We start from the raw sequence: 21824 nt of genomic DNA on the forward strand, positions 1-21824 counted from the left end.
GCGGGCTCGGGTGTGGTGCTGGCCACCCACCACCACCATCCCATAGATGTTCGCTAACAGCACATGCCCCAACAATCCGTCAAGGCTGTGATCTTTGTCTCTGAGTCAGTGACAACTACAGTGCAGGTAGTAATTCCACTCTCCGTGCCTCTCGACAATCCACATGAATATTTTAACAACCAACAGATGCACACAATGTATAAAGTATTGTAACAGGCTTGCTTCAATAATAAGAGGACCTTGGGTAAGAAGACCTTGAATTCACATCACGAGTTCTCCCCTATTCAACGCTAATTATAATGCAATAAATATGCTCTTAGGTTTTTTTCGGTAAAGTCACGTAGGTAAAAATAAATAATACAAGTAAAAATAATAGAAATAATAATAGAAGTACAATTATTTCTATGATTTTTACTTTTATTATTTATTTTTACCTACGTGACTTTACCGAAAAAAACCTAAGAGTATGAATCCTTGCAGTCACGAAAGCTTCAAATCTAGAATGCAATACATATGCCACGTACATGTGCCCCGTGTACCACCACTGCCACAGTTGGAACTTCAACAAACAATTATTTGCGCACCTGCCAGAGGCTTACATACAACCGGCTTGGACGTACAAGGTCCAAGCCGGTAGTAAGCCAGCCAGCTGGCTTACTATTGTGGCTGCAGCGATGGATAATGACTCTACACACACAAACCCTTCCCCTTCCCACTCAACATCCACCCACTTGAGCTTGGGTTTCACGCAACGTATCGCACCCTGTTTTTTTCACTGCAAGCCTTTGCACGCACGAGTGATGGGAGCGTGTCATTTGGACGGAGGGAATTTGTTGTGATAAGCGTTACTGGGTTGATAAGCGAGCTTTTCCTTTGGGTTTGTTAGCTGTGTTGTTGATTTTGAGCCAGGTTTCTCTGTGTCTCCTCCCCACCAACCCATCTCTCTTTTTCTTTTGGGTAGGTGGAGAGTTTGTTCATGCGCGTGTGTGTATATTGCTCCTTGACATCTGGAAGGAATTATTTTGGGTTCTTCGTACAGTCGACAACAGAAGTACGGAGAGAGAGAGATCAGCTTGAATAAGCAGAGGTAAGCAGTCTGCATTTAATACACTCTACTACTACTGTATGCGTGCTGTTTAGTGTACGTTTATATTGTTTGTGTTCATGAATTCTACACTTTGGAAATGTATGTTTTGGAGGCAAAGTGGCAAAACCTACAGAATTGTCTTTTGTTGAATTACTGTATACCAAATTCAAGTTACGCTTTATGCCATGCCAGATACAAACGTAAAAGTACACGATGATGATTATAATCTACAATTACAGCGGTTTTATTCAATTTCCTTATTATAACTGGTGGATGCAACGCCTTGAACATGCCAGACGAGTGCCATTAAAAGTGGCTTCAATAGAACGCAACACGAATTGTTCACAATGACACTCTTGATTAATCTTCGTTACCCACAGCTGAACGCAATGTTTGCTGCGTAGTGGGACGCGACAACCACGTTGTGTGTCTGTGCTCAGCGGCGTGTTTCCTGTGAGAGCAATGATGCCCGTTGTACTGCGAGCAAAGCTATTTTTGTGGCAGTAATGAGTAATCATGTCATGTGACAGCTCGTACGTGTGGGTATCCCGTGTCCCCAATGGAGCCATGACCTGACACGGTGGCCAACCCTATACCCTGTGCCACTCATCAAAGACACTTAATTACTGTACACGTGCGTGTGCGATCTCTTGTGTTTCGTTGAAAATAAACAACTGAATTAATGTACCGTGCAGTGTTCTACAACCATTCTGTCTGCGGTCATTCTGGCATTGTAAACTAATCTCACGCGAGATATATTTAGTTGCAGTGGGGGCTCACAGAGATGTCCATTAGCACTGACCCAGAGGTTCATCATGCCCAGTATGATTTTCAACAAGGTAGATGATGCAATACACATTATAGTGCTGTACAGGTATCAAAGCTTTATCGCAATCATTTGTCAACTCTTTTTTGGCCTGGGACAGTTAGCCAAATACAACGTGGATTTTTCAGTGTCATTATTATGGACCGTTTTACCCACAATTAAACTGTAATTTCTAGAAGTGTTTGTTTTAGAACTTACGTTGTCTAATACATTATACAATATTTGTTTTTTGACAGAATATATATCATGAGTCACGAGGGAGTGTCAGCTTCTGTAAGCACGATCAACACATCAGATAATAATATAAAGGTAAGAAAGCCTCACCATGCGAAATAATTAATACTGTAATCCATTACAGCATTCCAAAGTGATGTTTACAATAATAACACACTGTTATTGGCAATGCATTATATTTTACATTCAGGAATACAGTTTTACAATACTGTTATCTTATTCATGCTCTTGTGTTTATATTCAGACGGATGAAATGTTTGACAAAAGCCAAGATAATTTGTGTAAAGTAAAACTTTACCAGTTTTCATTGACAAGTGAGGAGGTAAGAACGTGCATCATATTTTCAACTCGCCTTCTAAATACTTTACGGTGTTTTGAGAGCGTTGGAAAGAATATTGTTGTACGGTAATGTGTTTTTACGAAGTCCACCAAATTATGTAAGAAAATACTAAACGCTTTTTTTGCATACTTCTACATATTTTTAAACCATAATTCTCACGCGAGGTGCGGTTGTCAGAGGTATGAGGGGTGTTTGGAATGTTGCCAATGTGTTGACATGATAGAATACAATGTTTACAATGCTAAGAGCTTCATATAGTTTTATGAGAATAAGTTTTCCCCTTTTTTCTGGCAACAAAACAGGTGACAATATGTTAAAACACCAAACTGAAACCTTTTACAAGGAATCATGTCTGCATTAACCACAATACTTGTGGTCAGAATGCAAACAAAAAACATACTCCAGAGTCAGCTTTCTTTCGAGCCTAGTCTCAAATGGTGTTAGACCAGAGGACACCAAAAGGCGTACAGCACAAAGACATCTTAACACCTGTTTTGTTGCCAGAAAAAATGGGAAAACCTATTCTCATATTTTGGTACTGGCAAAGGAGGTCCCATGATGTAGCTGCTCACCCCGAGCTCTCATTACTCTGATAGTGCATTGTATTTGTGCTGTATGCCTTTTGGCGTCCTCTGGTCTAACACCGTTTGAGACTAGGCTGAAAAGAAAGCTGCCTCTGGTGTGAACCAATCAGTTTCAAAGAAAATGCATATATTATAAGTGGTTTTTTTTTGCATTCTGACAAGTATTGTGGTTAATGCAGACATGATTCCTTGTAAAAGGTTTCAGTTTGGTGTTTTAACATCTTAACACCTGTTTTGTTGCCAGAAAAAAACGGGAAACCCTATTCTCATTTTCACATCGTTTTCTTTAAAAAAAATTGTATTCGGTCTTCGCAACTTTGATAGTCTATTTCGGTTTGCACCGCAATAAACTTTTTCTTGCAATTAAGTAGCTGCAATGTTTAACTTATGAGGGACAAACTAGGAAAGGTGCTCTTTTTTACCCGAATGCCTCTTCAAGGGAAAATATTTCACCACGTGGAAAAATGCGTCGTGAAACTTGGTGAGGCTAATTCAAAAGCTAACATGAGCCTCTTTCGAAAGTTCCAAGGGTAGTAACGGTGAAGTGTCAGCTGCCGTGATGTTCTTTTCAATGACACTCCGCTCTCACTTTGTCACTTTGCCCCTACCTGCACACAGCCCTGTCGGTTCCTGTGCGAGTGCACATTCACAAGTGGGAGCACGGTGCAGATGTGCAAGCAGAAACTCTTGCCAGGCCTCAGGCAAAGTCTCGATCCACAGCTCACCACAGACAGGTTGGCAACATACCTCCAATTTTACGTGCCACCAGTAAATCACATTTCAACCGTACCCCTGGCCCTGGGGTGTGCCTAACAGCTGCCATTCGCGTGTTTTAATGGGAAGATGCCTTCTGAGCTCACTTAACTTTGGCACATAAATTCCAATGTGAGCTGAAGTAGTTTTAAAAAAACGTGTTCTTCATTCCTTCTGGTATAGCCTGTAATCACATACATACTGCTGTGTGTTTATTTCTTAAATTGTCTGGCTGTATATTGTTAGAAAATACACATTTATGACTGGTAATTGTATAGATATGGACTAGGGATACCTTATTGAAATATTTTAAGAGGTAAACATATTTTTGTAGAAAGTTAAGCCTCCTGTAAAACGTTGCTTACAGCAAGGAAACATCTCTAACTGTACAGTATTTTATGAACAAAAATTATATTGTACAACTTTTTGATTTTATAAAACTCCCATCAAGGCCACAGCTGCATTCCAACACACCGCTCTCACATAAGTTTCTCACATTGCTTGTAATGTGGTGGCCCCTAATCTCTGGAATAACTGAGTGAAATGTTTGGTATAAAAACATTCTAGATTTGAAGTTTTCGTGACTGCAAGGGTCCATACTCTTTGGTTTTCTCGGTAAAGTCACGTAGGTAAAAAAAGGAAAATAAATGAAATCACGACGTTTCGGAGGCAACACAAGCTTCCGTCTTCAGCTGTGTCAGTAATTTTTCTGTGACGTTTCCACCTGAAGACGGAAGCTTGTGTTGCCTCCGAAACGTCGTGATTAAATTAATTTTCCTTTTTTTACCTACGTAACTTTACCGAAAAAAAACAAACAGTATAAACACATTACCGTCCTCATCCTACTTTGAATCACTCTAGGATCTCAGACTTTCTTTCAAGTGCACGTGCAATTGATTGCTCTGCTTTACAAACTTCACTTTATGAATATTATTGTTTCTGTACGGAATATGTTCTATTCGGCTTGTATTTTTTGTGCTTGTTGTACCATGTTGATGCACGACTTTGCTATTTGCAACTTGATCATGTACAATTGTTTTTGGATAGTTTTGTTAGTTGATTTTTCTTTGCTGTAACCAGGTTTCTGTAAGCAGGTCCCCATAGAAATTTAGCATGTGTTGTCTAATGAGTTTTACCTGTGCCAAGAGGCTTTCAGACCTCTGAGATTGCCCTCCAGCACTGAAACGTATCCATTGTATGCAAAAAATCCACATTCACCTTTCTAAATTAATAATGCCTGATTTAGAAACCTATCAGACGTTTAACCCTCTATGTAGTATCTAGTGTACATTAGTCGTAAACTTTTATTTCATCAGGAGATGGAAAATAACCAATGAAGACAACATGATACACGTTCTTACAGTCAGGGTGTTCTGGGTTTAATTATACGTTTGTTTTCAAAATCATGCAGGTGAAAGAAAACATCAATAAGACAAATATGAACAACAAAAAAACCCTATAAACAAATGTTGAATCGCAAATTAAATTCGGAATACATGATAATTATAATCCACTATTACATCACATTTAATTCGTAAAAATTCTCAAAGTTCAGTATACAATATGTAGAAAATGTATAAGCAGTTGCATTTAAAATCCATAATGATTTAGAATCAAGATAATCTTTTGAGGGAATAATTTAACGGTGTTATTTGGATGCAAAGCTAGATATTGCAAAAGAGTGGCTGATATATGAGAAGGATTTGATTTGAAGCTTTCGTGACTGCAGGAATTACTCTTTGGTTAAACTTTGGTTCTTTCGGTAAAGTCACGTAGGTAGAAAATAATACAATAAAACAAAACTTAATTTTTCACGACGTTTCGATTGCAACACAAGCGGTCGTCCTCAGGCGGAAAAAATAATCCAGCAGTGGAACTGCTGAACCAACGAGAGATCTGTTACAACACAGAGAGAGAGAGACACAGGTTTCTGTAAGCAGGTCCCCATAGAAAATTATGTAGTATCTAGTGTACATTAGTCGTAAACGTAGACACACTGTGTGTCTATGTTGTGTGTCTCTCTCTGTGTGTCTGTGTGTTGTCTCTCTCTCTGCTTGTGTGTCTGTCTGTGTGTCTGTCTGTGTGTCTATGTTGTGTGTCTGTCTGTGTGTCTCTGTGTGTCTATGTTGTGTGTCTCTCTCTGTGTGTCTCTGTGTTGTTTATCTCTCTGCTTGTGTGTCTGTCTGTGTGTCTGTCTGTGTGTCTATGTTGTGTGTCTGTCTGTGTGTCTCTGTGTGTCTATGTTGTGTGTCTCTCTCTGTGTGTCTCTGTGTTGTTTATCTCTGCTTGTGTGTCTGTCTGTGTCTGTGTTGTCTCTCTCTGCTTGCGTGTCTGTCTGTGTGTTTCTGTGTATTTATGTTGTGTGTCTCTGTCTCTGTGTGTCTGTGTTGTCTCTCTCTGCTTGTGTATCTGTCTGTGTGTCTCTGTGTGTCTATGTTGTGTGTCTCTCTCTGTGTGTCTGTGTGTTGTCTCTGTGTGTCTATGTTGTGTGTCTCTCTCTCTGTGTGTCTGTGTGTTGTCTCTTTCTCTGCTTGTCTGTCTCTGTGTGTCTCTGTGTTGTCTCTCTATGCCTGTGTGTCTGTCTGTGTGTCTATGTTGTGTGTCTCTCTCTGTGTGTCTCTGTGTTGTCTCTCTATCTGCTTGTGTGTCTCCGTGGATGTGTTTTGTCTCTCTCTCAAATTTAGTTCTACCTGATGACGATTGCTTGTGTTGCAATCGAAACGTCGTCTTCTATTATTTAATTGATTTTCTTTCTACGTGACTTTACCGAAAGAACCAAAGAGTATGAGAAGGATGTTTAACCAAAATGGTTCATGCCCTTTGGAATTGGACATTTAAATGGAGTATTTTCTCCTTGCTGGTTCTTCCTGTTTACCAGACTGCTCAGACATCCATTAACCAGCCCTTGATGCCACCAAGATGTTATCTTGAGTTACAGCAGTGTTGTTCGGAGTGTCTGGAGCTTATTCACAGACTGTCTGCTATTTTAATTGACCGACTTTGTATCTCTCTACGTGTGTTTTCAAATAATGTTTGTATTTATGTGTGAGCATCAATGAATGGATTATGGACCGTTTTCAGTACGCCCCAATATATACTCATAACCTATGCATCTACAGTATGGTACTAAATTAATGCTTGGATAATGCTCGAACTGTTATTGATGATCAAAATAAATGCAAAGAGGAGGGTAAAGCGCAGGTGAATGTATTTGATGCTGAACTCAAATGTTTTGGACTCCAATATTATTGTCTTGTGTGTTGTTTTATGTCCATGACAAACTCAGGTTTTGGCTGAGGAGCAAAATGGGACTGAAGCCGGGAACCATATTCCTGGAAAGTGACGTCTTTGGGAAAAATATAATTTTGATGGAAGACCGTGAGTTCTTCCTGGAGCTTTGGACCGGTAAAATGCTTGACGAACAAACAGAGCATTTAGATTGTGCACTCGTAAATGCCTCAGGTTCACACCAATACAAGGCTACGTTCTCTTGGCAAAAATAAAAGAACTCTTGTAAAAACAAAGACTTGCATGTGGTGTAGAAATAGGACGTAACGTATCCCACAATACACTTTTCAAATGCGTGTGTTGGCATGTTTGCTGATCGGCATAGAGTATATGTTTACATGCTTGAATGTATTTCAGTCTCAATATGTAATGTTATATAAGTCGTATATTATTAAAATTAATTGTATGTTTTGCCAATGGTTAACTGTTACATATGAGCTGACGAGCATCCATTCATATATTACACAATTTGCTTAACATCAATTACAAATCTATTAATGATGTAAAAAATAACATAGAATATAATATTCAACACAAGATATTACTTCAGTATATTGAGAACTGGCACAGTAACTGTACAGTATTTCCTGTGGAAACTGGCTAATTTCCTGAATCACACTTTCGAACGCACGCGCTGTGGCCGTTCAAAATGTGTTCCAGATGGATTTGGACGAAACCAACTTGAACGTATACCGATGGAGAGATTGGTTTAGTTCTCCCATTAATGAGCACTTCGTTTTGAATTCTTCTATAGTGTTACATCTTACATCCCTGTCATTACAGGTCACTTTTGTCCATGAGACTATTCTCGTAATTTCAGTTGTCACCCGGTTTAACAAAATAAACCATGAAACTTGAACTGTCATAAGACTGGGATTAGCTGATTGTGTGATCTGGCACAGGGCTTATTGATTTCCCACAATATTTGTGGCAAACAGTATTGACAAAAAAACTGGACAGTTAATTCACGAAATTCACGTGGATAGAGTGCTCTTTACTATGATAAATAACAAAGCATTGTGGAAAATAAAATAAAAACCTTCCCATAGTTACCTATCCGTATAAAAAAACGAAAGTCTTTTCCTACACAATTCATCAGTTGGAGTGCATCTTATCAGCAGCATTGGTTCAATAACAAGCAACCTCTGGACTGTTTTTTTCATTTAGTGCCTCATAAGGAGAGTATATCTTGCTTGAGCCAATCCTGGGGAATGAGGACTATATGGTACGATCCAAATTCAGAAATGTACCTTACCACTTAAACCACGACCGAGAGGACCGCATACAGTCTGTATGCATGTTTAACTTCTTTCTTACCGTACGTAGCCAACGGTGATATTTTGAGGTGAGGACAGACCACACTTGACGTCTTTCAGGAAAGAACAGCACCTCCGAGAATGTGCACACCCAAGGCCAGACAATGTTCATCTTCTTGGTTCTTTCGGTAAAGTCACGTATAAGGGAAATAATAAAATAATAAAAATAAAACATAATAAAATAATTATCACGACGTTTCGGCCACAACGCGAGCAGCCGTTTCTGGTGAAGAACAGGTCTGTCGGAAAGATGCTGTCTTACCGACAGACCTGTTCTTCACCTGAAACGTCATGAGAATTATTTTATTATGTTTTATTTTTTATTATTTTACTATTTCCCTTCTACGTGACTTTACCGAAAGAACCAAGAAGATCAATCCCTGCAGTCACGAAAGCTTTAAATCGAAAATTAAACCAGACAATGTTGTTTGTCTCTGGTCTCCAGCACTGAGTGTTAGTTATATCGTATTTACACTTTCCATTGAACTCTGCTCTGCCTGGTGTGCAGGGCCTGCCAAACGGAAGGATAGCGTTCTCAACCTCATGCTGCTGGTAAGGAGGTGGAGACCCTCCACCCTCCAGCTTGAGCCGATCCAAGAGGCACTCGCTGTTCAAGTGGGAGATGTGGAAGCACTCAAGAAACAGGTTTTTTAGTTTTGTTAGCATTTCAAACACTGCTTATAGATGATGATGATGATTATAAGAGGTTTGGCTGCCTCGAGGACTGATCCTTGTGGCGGCTTCTTTGAGGCCTTGCATTGATGTCCCAGGTGGCCACGAGGTGGGGGTAAAATGTCTCAAGGTACATCGACTTTAATGGTCTTAGACCAGTCAACAATGAATTCTAAAAGCCATCAATCATTGATTTGTGGCGTTGAGGTGCCAATGATTACAAACTCTAGGTGGGACTGTTGTATTCCAGGCCAACTCCTCGTAATGCTGTGGTTATGGAAAGTGTACAAAGTTACATCGTGTCAGTAGAGATGGGTGCGTAACTTCGGATTGGGCATTTACAAATCGTTGCTGGTAAAATGGGATGTGTTTCAGTCGTGAGATGACAGATACAATTGAAAAACCGCGAAGAACTCTGTGAAATCACAGTGCAAATACAATGATGCAAACATTTGGTGTATTCTGATCGAAAATTATCAAAGTACTGGGAAAAATGGCTGGGTGCAGTGGAGGGGTGAATGGAATGGGTACAGCAAAGGAGAAGGACAAGGAAGATGCAGGCTAATGCTACAGGGATTCCTGCAATTGCAGTCGAGGTTTGTAAGCTTGTGTGTATTATACGTGCATCTGTTTGTGTGTTGTATAGTATTTGGTGTGCTGTAAAAAAAACTATCAGCCCTGGGGAGACAAAGGCGGTTAGATGTGGGGCTAGCCACATCCACCCCCTTGTGTGCTGTTCCAGTTTAATATATTGTAATTAAAACCACTTTCCCCAGCAGCTTGTGTAGGCTATAGGGTGGATCTTTGTCTTGTGTATTTATACACACCTAAGATTCTCACTTTGAAAATGTCCTCTTTTAATTAATGATGCAGCATATCTTGTACAACTGATGATTGTTCTGCTTTTACTCAGATCAGTAACCTCAGTGAAATACAGCACGAAGATATACAGCTGGTCATGCTGAAGGTATTTGTGGTTATTCAATTTCACAATCAATTGTTACAATTTAGAATCTTTACAATGTAAACATTCTTAACAATCTCAAAATGCTGTACAAGGACGGGGTACATATGAGTTGCAAAAAAGGGTGTACTCAAGCATTCATGAAAACTTGAATTGCTATCAGGCACTTCAGTAAGTTATCCTGTGCATAAAAACTAATGGGTCTACACCAGCGGTCGGGAACCTATGGCTCGCGAGCCATATATGGCTCTTCCGGTGACGGCATATGGCTCCCAGACAATTTTGAGTTGAAAAAAATAATAAAAATAATAAAATCAGTTTGGAACTGATTTTAAAATACTTGTGATATTGCTTAATAATACTGTGTCATTTTAAAGTAAACAGAAATTAGTTTTGAAGATAAAATTTCTCGGGTCACGGGTTCCGTGACCAGAAGTCGCATTAAAAGTAAGACATATTTAATTTATTATACGTTAAAAATACTATATGGCTGTCAATGAAATATATTTAGAAATATTTGGCTTTTATGGCTCTCCCAGTCAAAAAGGTTCCCGACCCCTGGTCTACACAAATGTACACGTGTATTTTCACGAAGCCTTAAAATATATTTGTTTAGCTTGGAATAAGTTTGCGTGAACTAACATATCTTACAATAACAAGCAGCAGGGTACATGGCCAGGCGTCATCACTATGCCATTTAAATGTGTGAATAACCCTGTAAAGTATGTCAAAAAAAGAACCACGCCAACCGTGAAGAGAAGAAGAAGAATACATGTGACATTTCCCCAATAACTGGCTCATTGTGCCGTGCGTGTGTGTGTGCGAATTGCGCCCTCTGCTGCTGAGAGGATGTGGCGAGCTCCCTGGACGGACAAGGAGCTGCCGCCCTTCAGCAGCTCGGCTGGGCTGGCGACCTGCACAATCTGAGTGACTGGGATGATGGAGATCTCGTTCTGTACAGGTCCGACATTTAGCCAGGCACGTGCCAAAGTTGCGGTCACAGCGTTGCAAAGCCGGTTTCGATTCGTTTCTTTTTGTCGTTCACCTTTGTCAGGGACAAGACGGAGCACCTTCCCAGCCGGATTGACAAACACGCGGATGAACTGTTACTCAAGGAGATGCGTTACACAAAGCAGATATTCCTTCCAGAAAACAACCAGGTAGAAAATAAGGCCAAAAAAACTAACTTTGTTTTACGATTACAATTTTTATTTTTTTATGACCTTGTGAGATTGGTTTGGGGACCTGGTACAAGGCATACAATGGTGACATCTGATTCATTTCCCCCTCTTCTAAGCCCAGCACATTAAATCCCTCCAGTGCAGTTGCATCACCACGGTGCAGTTGCACCGCCTACACACTCGATAGCTATGCCACCAAATTCAATATTGCATTGTTATAAACAAGTGTGTTAATGGTTTGGGCATGTTAATAGTTAATGTCGCGTGGTAATTTGAGAGCAGTGGGTTTTAAGCATCCAGAGCTGGTGGTCTGTACGTTATAGGTATCCAAGCAACACTGATGAGCAGATGTACAGTACACAATGCGGGATATTCCCAGTATTTCACATATACACTTTATTGAGAACTGCCTTACATCAAAATTAAGTTGAAGACATTCATATACGTCATACATAACCAGGTACGGACCCATTGAGACTATTCCTGTAATTTTCATGGAAAGCATTGGTCGACCAAAGCTATACAGAAAACATTCAAAAAGGTGAATGACATGAGTACATGTAGAGCCCAAAGGTAAATCCATGACTGGATGAGGGCCTCCGCATGCCATGCCAATCGCGAGAGTATATTGACCAGACTTCATCACGCTGGGCAGCGCGGGTTAACGGTAGTTTATAGAACCTTAAAATAATTATTTTCCACATTAAACAATAACAATGAAGCCTAAGATGATAATAAAGCTTAATATTTAAGAAAATATGTTTTAACATTTAAATGATTTGTGGACTTGGGAGCTCTGCAAGTGTACTCTTGTGGAACGCGTGGGTTTTCGCAGCCATTCGTGATCGTCAGGAATCAACTAACTATTGATTGTGCGTGTAGCCGTGCATAGCGAAAGCTTGAAAGAAGAAATGCTCAATACGGGCTCGAACACAGGAGACCACAATTGTATAGAGGGTGATCATCACACCCACGTGTTGTGGTGTTTGTCTTCCTCGTTGTGGCCAGAATGAGCAGAGAGTGCACGAGTCCACCGTGAACTTCCACCTCCTAGAGGGTGACCATCTGCAGGTGAGCTATTGGGAAGCCATTGGAGCTGTGCACTTTTCAATCTAGATTTAAAACACAATTCTCTAAAAGTGCTTTTTGCCTTTACTTTGTTATCCTTCTGATTAGCACGGTTGGCTACGTACGATGCAAAATAAGTTCTACATACAGCAGCATGCGACGTCAGATCGTCCTCCTGCCACTGGACCGATTACATTTCCCTGTAATTCTTACCATTGCACACAACACAACGTGCGTATGTTAATCATTTTAATAATACTGATTATACCAATAGTACGTGCATTTACATCGCGCTGATAATGTAACAAAACGTTTCAGAAGGCAGTGTTTAGCCTCCGCCCACAATGCAAGCAATCTCTCTGTGCGGCACAAGGTGAACACAGCAGTCGCTTGCAAGGCATTATTTGGCCAGTAGGGGGGGTGGTGGCGATGGTTGCTCTACGTGATCCCAATTGAGTAATTGGGCCAGATTGCTATGTGTAGGGCATCTATTGGTCTCTTCAGGCAACGTCAGCCCCGTAGCATCATGAGGACTTGGAGGGGACTGGGTTTGCAGCAGAGGGGCTCAGCCCCACCAGCTAAATTCTTAAATTCAAGTAAAAAATTGTTGCTGCACTTGATAATATATCATATTCTTACTCAGTCCGTTTATCAATTGTTTAAATATTGTTTAACATAGATTTTGTTGTGTGCGTGTCCCACCTGAGTTTTTGTACGGCCCACCTTTAAACAAGTGAATTGCTATACGGGTGGGCTACATCCTTGTGAGGTCCCTTCCTGTTTAATTGATCTCATGTCCTATTGGCATGCATATATTTAACAGATGCAGCTGGGCAGACTGATGCACAGCGGCCTGCTGAGTGAAGGAACCACAGTGGCGCAGGTCAAAGAGCAGCTGCTGCCCTTCCTGCGAGTTCAGGGCTTCCCCCACCTCACAGGCGACAGGTCAGCACAAGGCTCTGCCTGTTCATTCACAGCTCGCAATTGAAGGCGTGGTTGTTCTTTACTGAATGGTGCAGGTGTGAGTGTTTCTTACTGTACGGTGAGCCTAATATTCATAAATTAATATATTGACCGGTTTAGACTGATTCCCCAGCTTGTCAAGTATTTATTTTATTTTTCCATCACCAGGTGTTGTCAATAAAGAGAAGATTATTTTAAACATGATTTCATAATCATAATTTATTGTGTAAAATGTTTAATCTCTAAAGTTAACTAACCCAACCACAAATATATAATGAGTATATAGATCACTTTCTGTTTACTTCCAGGAATGAGATTATCACTACATTTTTTGTATGTATTTTTTTCAATTCCTAAGTTCAATAACCACATTCACCTGAGGAATGAACAACATATTGTGGACTTCTCTGCCCCCTGAATTGTTACTTCCCCCAATGCTCCTATCGCTATATCAGCACATTTCCTCCATATCTTGTGCAGTTTGTGTCTCTCAAGTCCTATGTGTTATTGATGCATCATCCTTCAGCATTCCTGAAAATGTAATGAGGAATGTTCTGTCCTGCTTTGCAGCTTCTGTCTGTGCAAGAAGAATGGGGAGATCCTTGTCGATTACGAGGTGTTTGGCCGTTCCGTGTGCCTCTGGAATGACCGGGATTTCTATATCGAGATTGTCTCTGGTAAATGCATTATATATATTTTAACTATAAGTACAAGGGAATTCTTGTATAATGATGTAATTAGTAATTTTATAAGGGCCTTACTCTTCATTGAACAAATACATGGGGTGATCAGGCTTTTGCCAGTGCAACTCCCAGACTATGGAAAGTTTTGCCTTTGGTAATAATACAGAGTCGTTAAATCTATGTATATATGTCTTAAAAACTCACCGCTTTAAACTGGCATTTAGCTCATAGTTCTGGCCATTAACCCAGGTTCTATTTATTTCCTGCTTTCCATACATGATGCAATTGGGATATATGGATGGAATGACCTTTACAATTGGAAATAATTATTAATTACTTTCATAGATATTGATGTACACATGTCTACTAAAGCTGTGGCTTAAGTGGAAGCAGGCTTATTTGAAGGGCCATCTGGAAATATTTAGTGGCTAATTTCTTCAAGCCTAGACGACAGCCATTCGTTTCATGCAACTGTTCTAAGCTGAAGTCCTTATATGGTTCTATTTTGATTTAGAAATGTTTCATATAAAATCACTAAAATTGTGAAGGTGGCTCTCACCTCCAATTTCTGAATTTCTGTATGTTGAATTTCTTCCGGTTGCGGAAGAAATTCAACATACTTACAGGGGTCAGGGTGCTGTAATCAGGCACCACTATACTTTAGGCTCTGGGATTGAATCCGGGCAGGTGCTTGTAATTGACATAAGGCTCTCCAGTGTAGTGAGTTAATGGTCGTTGTTCAGTGACCAATAATACAAACAAAAACTCTATCACATTGGGTTTCCTACGTGATTTGGCTAAATAACAGCTCAGAAAAAAATTTCAGTTTCAATTTCAATTTCAATTTGATGTGACAAATAGGACAAAAAGGCCACTTGAACATTTTTTCAGAGGTTCCTGTGAAAAAAAATATTCCACGGGTTGTTCTCTGATACATGGGGCACACTGTTCTGAGGTTTCCAAACAGATTCCTCTCGTGACATGACATCCAAATAGGAATTGAAAAAAAATAAAAAAAAATACCCAATAATCTTTTAAGCGTAAAAAGTTGGACCATAATTCAAGAGACACAAACGTTTTGAAACCACTGCCTTGAGTGTTTGTTATCACTGTTCGCACGTTATTAGCATTATAACTATTTTAATAGTGGGTTCCTCAGTGGCATAAGTATCTGTTCGAATATCTTAAAATAAAAGCTTTCGCGAGAGAGTGTCAGTTTTAACATGGAATAAACCTGGTGTATATGGCCTAGTGTATATACTGCTGTTCTCATTTTCTGACCAGCTTTGTTTCCAAGCCCTGAGGGCTGGATGCAGTCCACCTTTTCACGTCCAGCAGTGTAAACACGCGATATTTTATGAGCATTACATGAATGTAAGTGAAACAACGAAGAGTCTGATGATTGATTGAACCCTGAAAGGTGACTTGTGCGACGCTCACGGCACTTGTTATGTAGGAGGGTGATGACGCCTTCCCAATGATCGTTTTAATTCTGAGTCGCTGTGTTGTGGTCCCGGCAGACCCTTCCAAGTTGAAGCGCAGTGTGCTGCAGGTGCGTCTGCACTTGGGCTCGGTGCAGCCAGCAGATCGGGTGCCAGGTCCCTTCCAGGACCTCCTGTGGGATATCCATGGCATGCACAAGCTACCTGGCAAGGTGCAGTCAAACAACCACTGCTACTTCTAGATTTGAAGCTTTCGTGACTGCAAGGATTCATACTCTTAGTTCTTTCGATAAAGTCACGTAGGTAAAAAATGAAATAAAAATTAATAAAAATAAAACATTAAAATCACGACGTTTCGTAGGCAACACAAGTCTGCAGCAAATCTGGCTGTGATGGTCCCACCTGATGACGGAGACTTGTGTTGCCTCCGAAACGTCGTGATTTTATTGTTTTATTTTTATTAATTTTAATTTCATTTTTTACCTACGTGATTTTACCGAAAGAACTAAGAGTATGAACCACTGCTACACCAACACTTTTACACTGCACGATGTTCTAAACCATTGTCACCAGTGACTCTAAATTTTGATATCCTGGTTTAATTTCATGTTTATATAATTGCGAATAATTAACTGTCTCAAATGAATAAAAACATGAACGCATCTGCAGATGTAATGTGACACTGTGAAATATGAAACGTGTTTTGGATTTTAAGCATCTCAAACAAATGTTTTCTCTTCTTTTTAGATCAGTGACTTGAGCGGAATTCCTAAGGAGAACCTAATATTTTCGTACTTGAAGGTATTTTTTTTACATGCTTTTCCTACCTTATTAATATTTTCAACTTGTAATGTGCACGGTATTCGCTCACTCTCAGAGAGAGAGAACGACTCAGAGGCGACCGAGGTGGAACCACTGACAAGCAGGAAGGCAGCCATGTATTGAGCTGGCGCCGACAATTACCCAAGCTTTGCGGTCCTCTATATGTGAAGGTAGTTTCGGCCAATTAATGGGCGCTTAAATGTGAGAAGAATCCAGAGCACCCAGAAAAGTTCAAGTTCATTTATTAGGTATAGCCCTGTGAGTCATTCGGCTCTTGAATCGGGTGCAACCGCAACAAACAAAAACATGAACAAAAAACATCTTAAAGTGAATATGTGACTAAGTGCAAACAGAAAATCCAAGAAAAGACAGCTAAATATTGCAGAAAAAAAACCATACACCAACGCTGTGTGCAAAAATCCCAGTGGGATGCAAGTCAAACAACAACAACAACAACCACAAGACAACTTAGATTAAGGCCATCAGTCTAACTCTTTACTACAACAAACAAACATGGCTAAACCAATACATTTTTCGAAATCACCAAAATAAAGCTATGAAAAAGCAATCATAGGAACTGTGACGGAATTTTCACAAAACCCACGCGTGTGAGAGTAGAACACAGACGACATAGGTGGAGTCCACATTTTGACTGCACTGCGTTTCCCTGGCAACCCAGGGCACGGCACCTCCTCGAAGCCCACGGGAAAGGAGTTTCTCAAATTTTGTGCGATCCACAAACCCTCGCTTCTACAGTGCTGCATTAGAGGCGTGCGTCACCACCACCTGGCTAAACTAACATTTAATATTAAAAGGCAAATGCAATTGACAGATAGTCATATGTCTCATGTTTGTGAAAGTTGCATTGTGGTTTTTATCAGTGTTACGGTTGTATGCATGTGCACATAGTTCTATGTCATATATTAAGTTATGCCCTACAGTGTGCAATGTATGATTATTGTTTTGTTTTCATTACCCAAATCCGGCTCTCACCTGTTTTTTTATGGTCTTTATCCCATTCGTTAAAAATGTAATATTAGCATATGAGACAATATGGAACATATCACTGTGGAGAGGAATGTTTAGTTTGCTGAATGTATGTGCATGGAGGGCAGAGGGGTGCGCAAGGATGGCACCTTGCCCCGGTCGCCAATAGTTCTAAATGCGGCTCTGATAGTTCACATTACATGTTTCGGATGATGCTGTGGCGGAATGGGTTGCAAACTGGACGTACAATCGAGAGGTCGCCAGTGCGACCTTCTGGCACGGGAGTTGAAACGATAGGCAAGCCACATCTGGCCAGGAGGGAAGAGCAGGCCCAATTCCCTCTGGAGGAAGCTCTCTACATCTCCGTCCAGTGGAGGCGATTCTGCCAACGTTGGCATGAGCAATAAATTGCAGGGCTGCAACTTTCCTCTTCTTTCTTTTATAATATACATATTTGTCTGCATTCTGGATACAGGGGTTGCATCCTTTTGAAAGCCTCAGCCAAGAGGTGGTGGCAAGGCTCAGCTGGATTCAGGGGTTTGAGGACTTGGCTACACACATGGATGATGGTGACATCATTTTATACAAGTGAGCACAAATACCAACAAAAGCTGCCTGGTTATCAGGACCGTATTATGTCCACGTTAAGGTGACATGTTGCATTACGTGATGGTGGTATTATTACTCTCTGGTTCTTTCGGTAAAGTCACGTAGATAGAAAAAATAATAAAAGACCACGACGTTTCGGTCAATATCCCTGGTCTATTAAAAATAAAAACAATCCCATTATTTGTGCATTTGGCTGTAATGCAGGATTAGTCTTTATGCTGTAGTTTGAAACGTACAGTATTACATTCCAATAATTCATATTTTGCTCCAATTAAGAAAAAATAAGGCCAATGTGCCAGCACATTTTCATTAAAACATTATCGATGCTTCCATTTTTATGCCCACACTGAGAGTCACTGTTTGGCTAACATGAAACAGGACTGAAGGCTAAAAGCCACATATTAACATAAATGCATTTACGCAACTGTATTATACAGTACTTGTAGTCTTTTTAAATATCAAACAGCACACCTTATTACTCAGCTAGATTAAAATGTAACAAGGATTTTTTTCACTTTAAAAAAGGCAGGAAAAGTTTTTGCAGATTTTTTAGGACTGTGATAATTGGAGTATATTAGTAACACACACAGTCCTTGTAATAAAAATACAATGGGTGTCTGTTATGTGGCTGAAACAGCAGTCTTGTCTTTTGTGCACCATGATAAAATCTAAATTCAACGTCTTCACAGCAATGAGGTTTTCTGAGAAACCTAAGCAAACACATAATAAAGAAGGTTACATAGTGCATATGATTTGTACTTTGTAGCATAGGTTATGGTTTTGGATGATATCATTATGGTTCTAGGGGGCATAAGCCCTAAATTTGCTTCGTGAGGCAACACAAAGCCACTTTGTAAAAAAAAAATGTTTTTATAAGTTTAAGATTTAGTCCAGTATGTGAACTTTGATGGACTTCTTGGACTTTTAAAAGTAATTTAAAGGGCATCGATGTTGGGTAATTGTGGGCAATTATTTAATAATAATTTTTCTATTTATTTTTATTTTATTTTAATAAATTTTAATTTCATTTTTTACCTACGTGACTTTACCGAAAGAACTAAGAATATGAATCCTTGCAGTCACGAAAGCTTCAAATCAAGAATTTTCTATTTTAGTGTTTGATAAAGTGCATGATAATTGTCATATTGGTATTGGGTCATAAGGTGAATAAAGTGAAATTCGAATCACTTGCAGATAGCATTAAATTAGACAATGTTACAGACAGCCTCTTGAAGATGATACCATAGAACCACATGTGAGGTCTCTAGTTGGTTATTATCGACACTATGGATGTATCTTCTGACATGTCCTACTATAAATAAATGTGTTTCATGGCAATAATATTGAACATTCTCAAACGCTAGAATAAGCCAAATTCAGGAAAGATCATATTTAATGATTTTTGTGTGCAGTCATTGCTGGCCAAGCTGAGGTTATCAATTTGCTCAGTTTAAAACAAAGGACTTAAGTGGTGCTGGTTCAGTAAGAGCCACCCATCAATCTCCAGATGCCTGTTGTTAACCATCTTGGCAAGATAGGTAATTGAGTAAATCCTGACACATTTTTGTCTTAATAAAAAATATATGCAGATTATTTCACTATAAATAACATGTTTTTGATAAGCATTGTGACCCAACACTTTGTCTTCTTGAAATGTTGTTGCCTAACTTTAAAACCTGTGTTTTTATTTCCAGCCATTGCTATAACATTTGGTAAGTTGTATAGTTTATATTTCTCTCGTTTATCTGGGGTACGTGACAACAGATAAACCTAGATAATTGGAAGTATTTGCCGAATAACTCCATTCAACCGTGGTCTCGACCCTGGATATTTGGATGGCTACGCCCCCTGGATAATTGGTAGAGAGAACCGGGTTTTGCTGAGCGAGCGACCTTGGGGCATACCATGATATGGTTGATATATGTGTAAGGTTAGTTTTTAATTCTGAATTAATATATATTTGATGTATTATTCGTGTCGCTTGCAGAGATAAACAGAGATGCTGAATGGATGATGTGACATGGAAGATACCAAGCTGGAGCTCAAGGAACTTCATATTCAAATGTTACATGTTGTTAAGACTAATACAGGTACTATGCCGTTAAGGCCAGTAGAACGTTAACTTTAGCAAAAAATATATTTGAGCAAAGTATTACTGAAGGGCATTTAAGCATATAAAAATGAAATAAAATGTTTATTTTTGGATACTTTAAGTTTTGGATATTGTAGTGACTTTACAATGTAGTTTAACTAAAAATAGAGCATGTAAAACTGCTACATATACAAAAATATGAATAACTTAAACAAAATGTACTGTGTGTTTTATGAACGACTCTCTGACTGCTCTGAGACAGGATAGCATTTGTCCCCATGCATCATCTGCCTGTTTTCCGGCCTTACAATGCTGCACTGACATTTGCGATATAGTAATTACAATCCAAACACTTATATTCAAAAAACCTCTTATGAACTAATATTCCCAACAAATGCTTCCAAATCCTTGACTGGAAGCCGTATAGCTGGAATTATATTACATTTTTATTCGATGTGTGTTTGGGAAGAAAAGAATTGTAAGGCTTTAATGCCAAGGTAGAAAATGTGGCAGGCATTTGATATTACTGGTGGATCCGTTTTCAGTGGACATCATTGACCAAATACACCTGTTTGCAGGTGTAGTTAATAGGTATGTAACAACGCAAGGTTATGTTTAAACCAATTCTTACGCTCGTGATTAATGAATTATGTGAGGAAGCATTGATTACATATTATATACAATGAATGCAAATTGTATGCTGATTTTACATTTCGACTAATAGAGCAAACAAATTGCACAAACATGAGAACACACAAATATGGTTAAAGTACATTTTATAATTGTACCCTCATTTGGTGACACTTGTGCAAATCACTCGGGGGGGGGGGGGGGGTACATTGTTACGTGCCTAATAATTACCAAGTGATGTTATGGACTGCGAGACATCAATTTGTGATATTCTATACCTTGAAGTATAATGGGGTGCCCCGGTGGGGAGATGTTAACTGCCTCGCCTGGTATACAGGAGCTTGTGGGTTCGATCCCCACCCTGACGCCTGCTGCTGTATATTTGGAGTTTGCGTGTTCTCCCCGTGGTCACGTGATTTTACTCCTGGTTCTCTGGTTTTTCCCTGCACATTTAGAAACATGCATTTCGAGTAATTTGGTGCTATAAATGTCCACACGATAAGCCGCTTCGTTGAGCTGGCATGTGTAGCCAGGTCGCTCCTGAAAAAGAGCTGGATAGCTCAGTTACAATAATAATCCCTGCACTCTTGCATGCAGACAAAGTGGCACCTGGGTTCAGCCTGGTTGGTGTCCTACCCTCTCCCACTGTTAAAAGCTTTGGCTGCCCTATGTGGCCCCCAACCCCCACCCCTTCTCATAATCTCTGCCTAAGCTGACTGTAACAGATTACGCTGCATAAATACACTTCCAGACTTAATAAATGATTGTATCCATGTACAGGTTGCCGTATGCAGGACCAAAATGTGCATTTACATTAAATGGTGGCGTTGCTGAACGTGTGTGTAGTGTAAATCATTATTTTGCGTAAGGTGTTCATTAACCACGTTTAGTCTCAAGTCTAAATTAAACAACAGGTGGCAACATCAATGCAAATGGGAACCAAGATATACCACGGGACTTCTGCAAAGGTAATTCGTTGGGATTTCTTTTCTCAGCCAAAACCAATACATTGTTTAGGCTAAACAGATGCATATCACGGGACTAAAGTAAAATTAAGATGTTCATGAAATTGCTGAATTTTGTGTCACTAGATAATATACAAGTGGAGATTGGGGAATTATTGTTACGGGGTAAATATGGAAGGCATTCCACTCTGCTCTGTTTTGACAAATCCATTCTACTGTACTTATTTTCCTAAAAGAATGGGATTGCTCGACAGGGATTTTAAAAGTTATAACGGTGAGGTTTAAAGATCCGGCCATACAATCTAATGGTTTAGAATG

At 39.6% G+C, this 21824-nt stretch overlaps 1 protein-coding gene across 2 annotated transcripts; it reads left to right on the plus strand.

Annotated features, from left to right (window-relative positions):
* Positions 1 to 765: 765 nt before the first annotated feature.
* LOC133350323 (ubiquitin carboxyl-terminal hydrolase 47-like) lies at positions 766 to 21376 on the plus strand. 2 transcript variants are annotated; one of them, XM_061564537.1, is made up of 16 exons: positions 766 to 1087; positions 2150 to 2222; positions 2392 to 2469; positions 3690 to 3805; positions 7111 to 7229; positions 8937 to 9073; positions 10014 to 10067; positions 10913 to 11025; positions 11119 to 11224; positions 12254 to 12316; positions 13137 to 13258; positions 13847 to 13953; positions 15480 to 15613; positions 16149 to 16202; positions 17686 to 17798; positions 19807 to 21376. In XM_061564537.1, exons 2-16 carry the CDS (start codon positions 2160 to 2162, stop codon positions 19823 to 19825), a joined length of 1398 nt encoding a protein of 465 aa, XP_061420521.1. In that variant the 5' UTR covers positions 766 to 1087; positions 2150 to 2159; the 3' UTR covers positions 19826 to 21376. The 2 variants fall into 2 exon arrangements, with proteins under 2 accessions (XP_061420521.1, XP_061420522.1); XM_061564538.1 differs by having other exon boundaries at positions 7111 to 7202.
* The last annotated feature ends 448 nt before the right edge of the window (positions 21377 to 21824 follow it).

This window comes from Lethenteron reissneri, chromosome 33, assembly GCF_015708825.2.
Source record: "Lethenteron reissneri isolate LAM-NWPU_2019-01 chromosome 33, ASM1570882v1, whole genome shotgun sequence".
NCBI lineage: Eukaryota > Metazoa > Chordata > Hyperoartia > Petromyzontiformes > Petromyzontidae > Lethenteron > Lethenteron reissneri.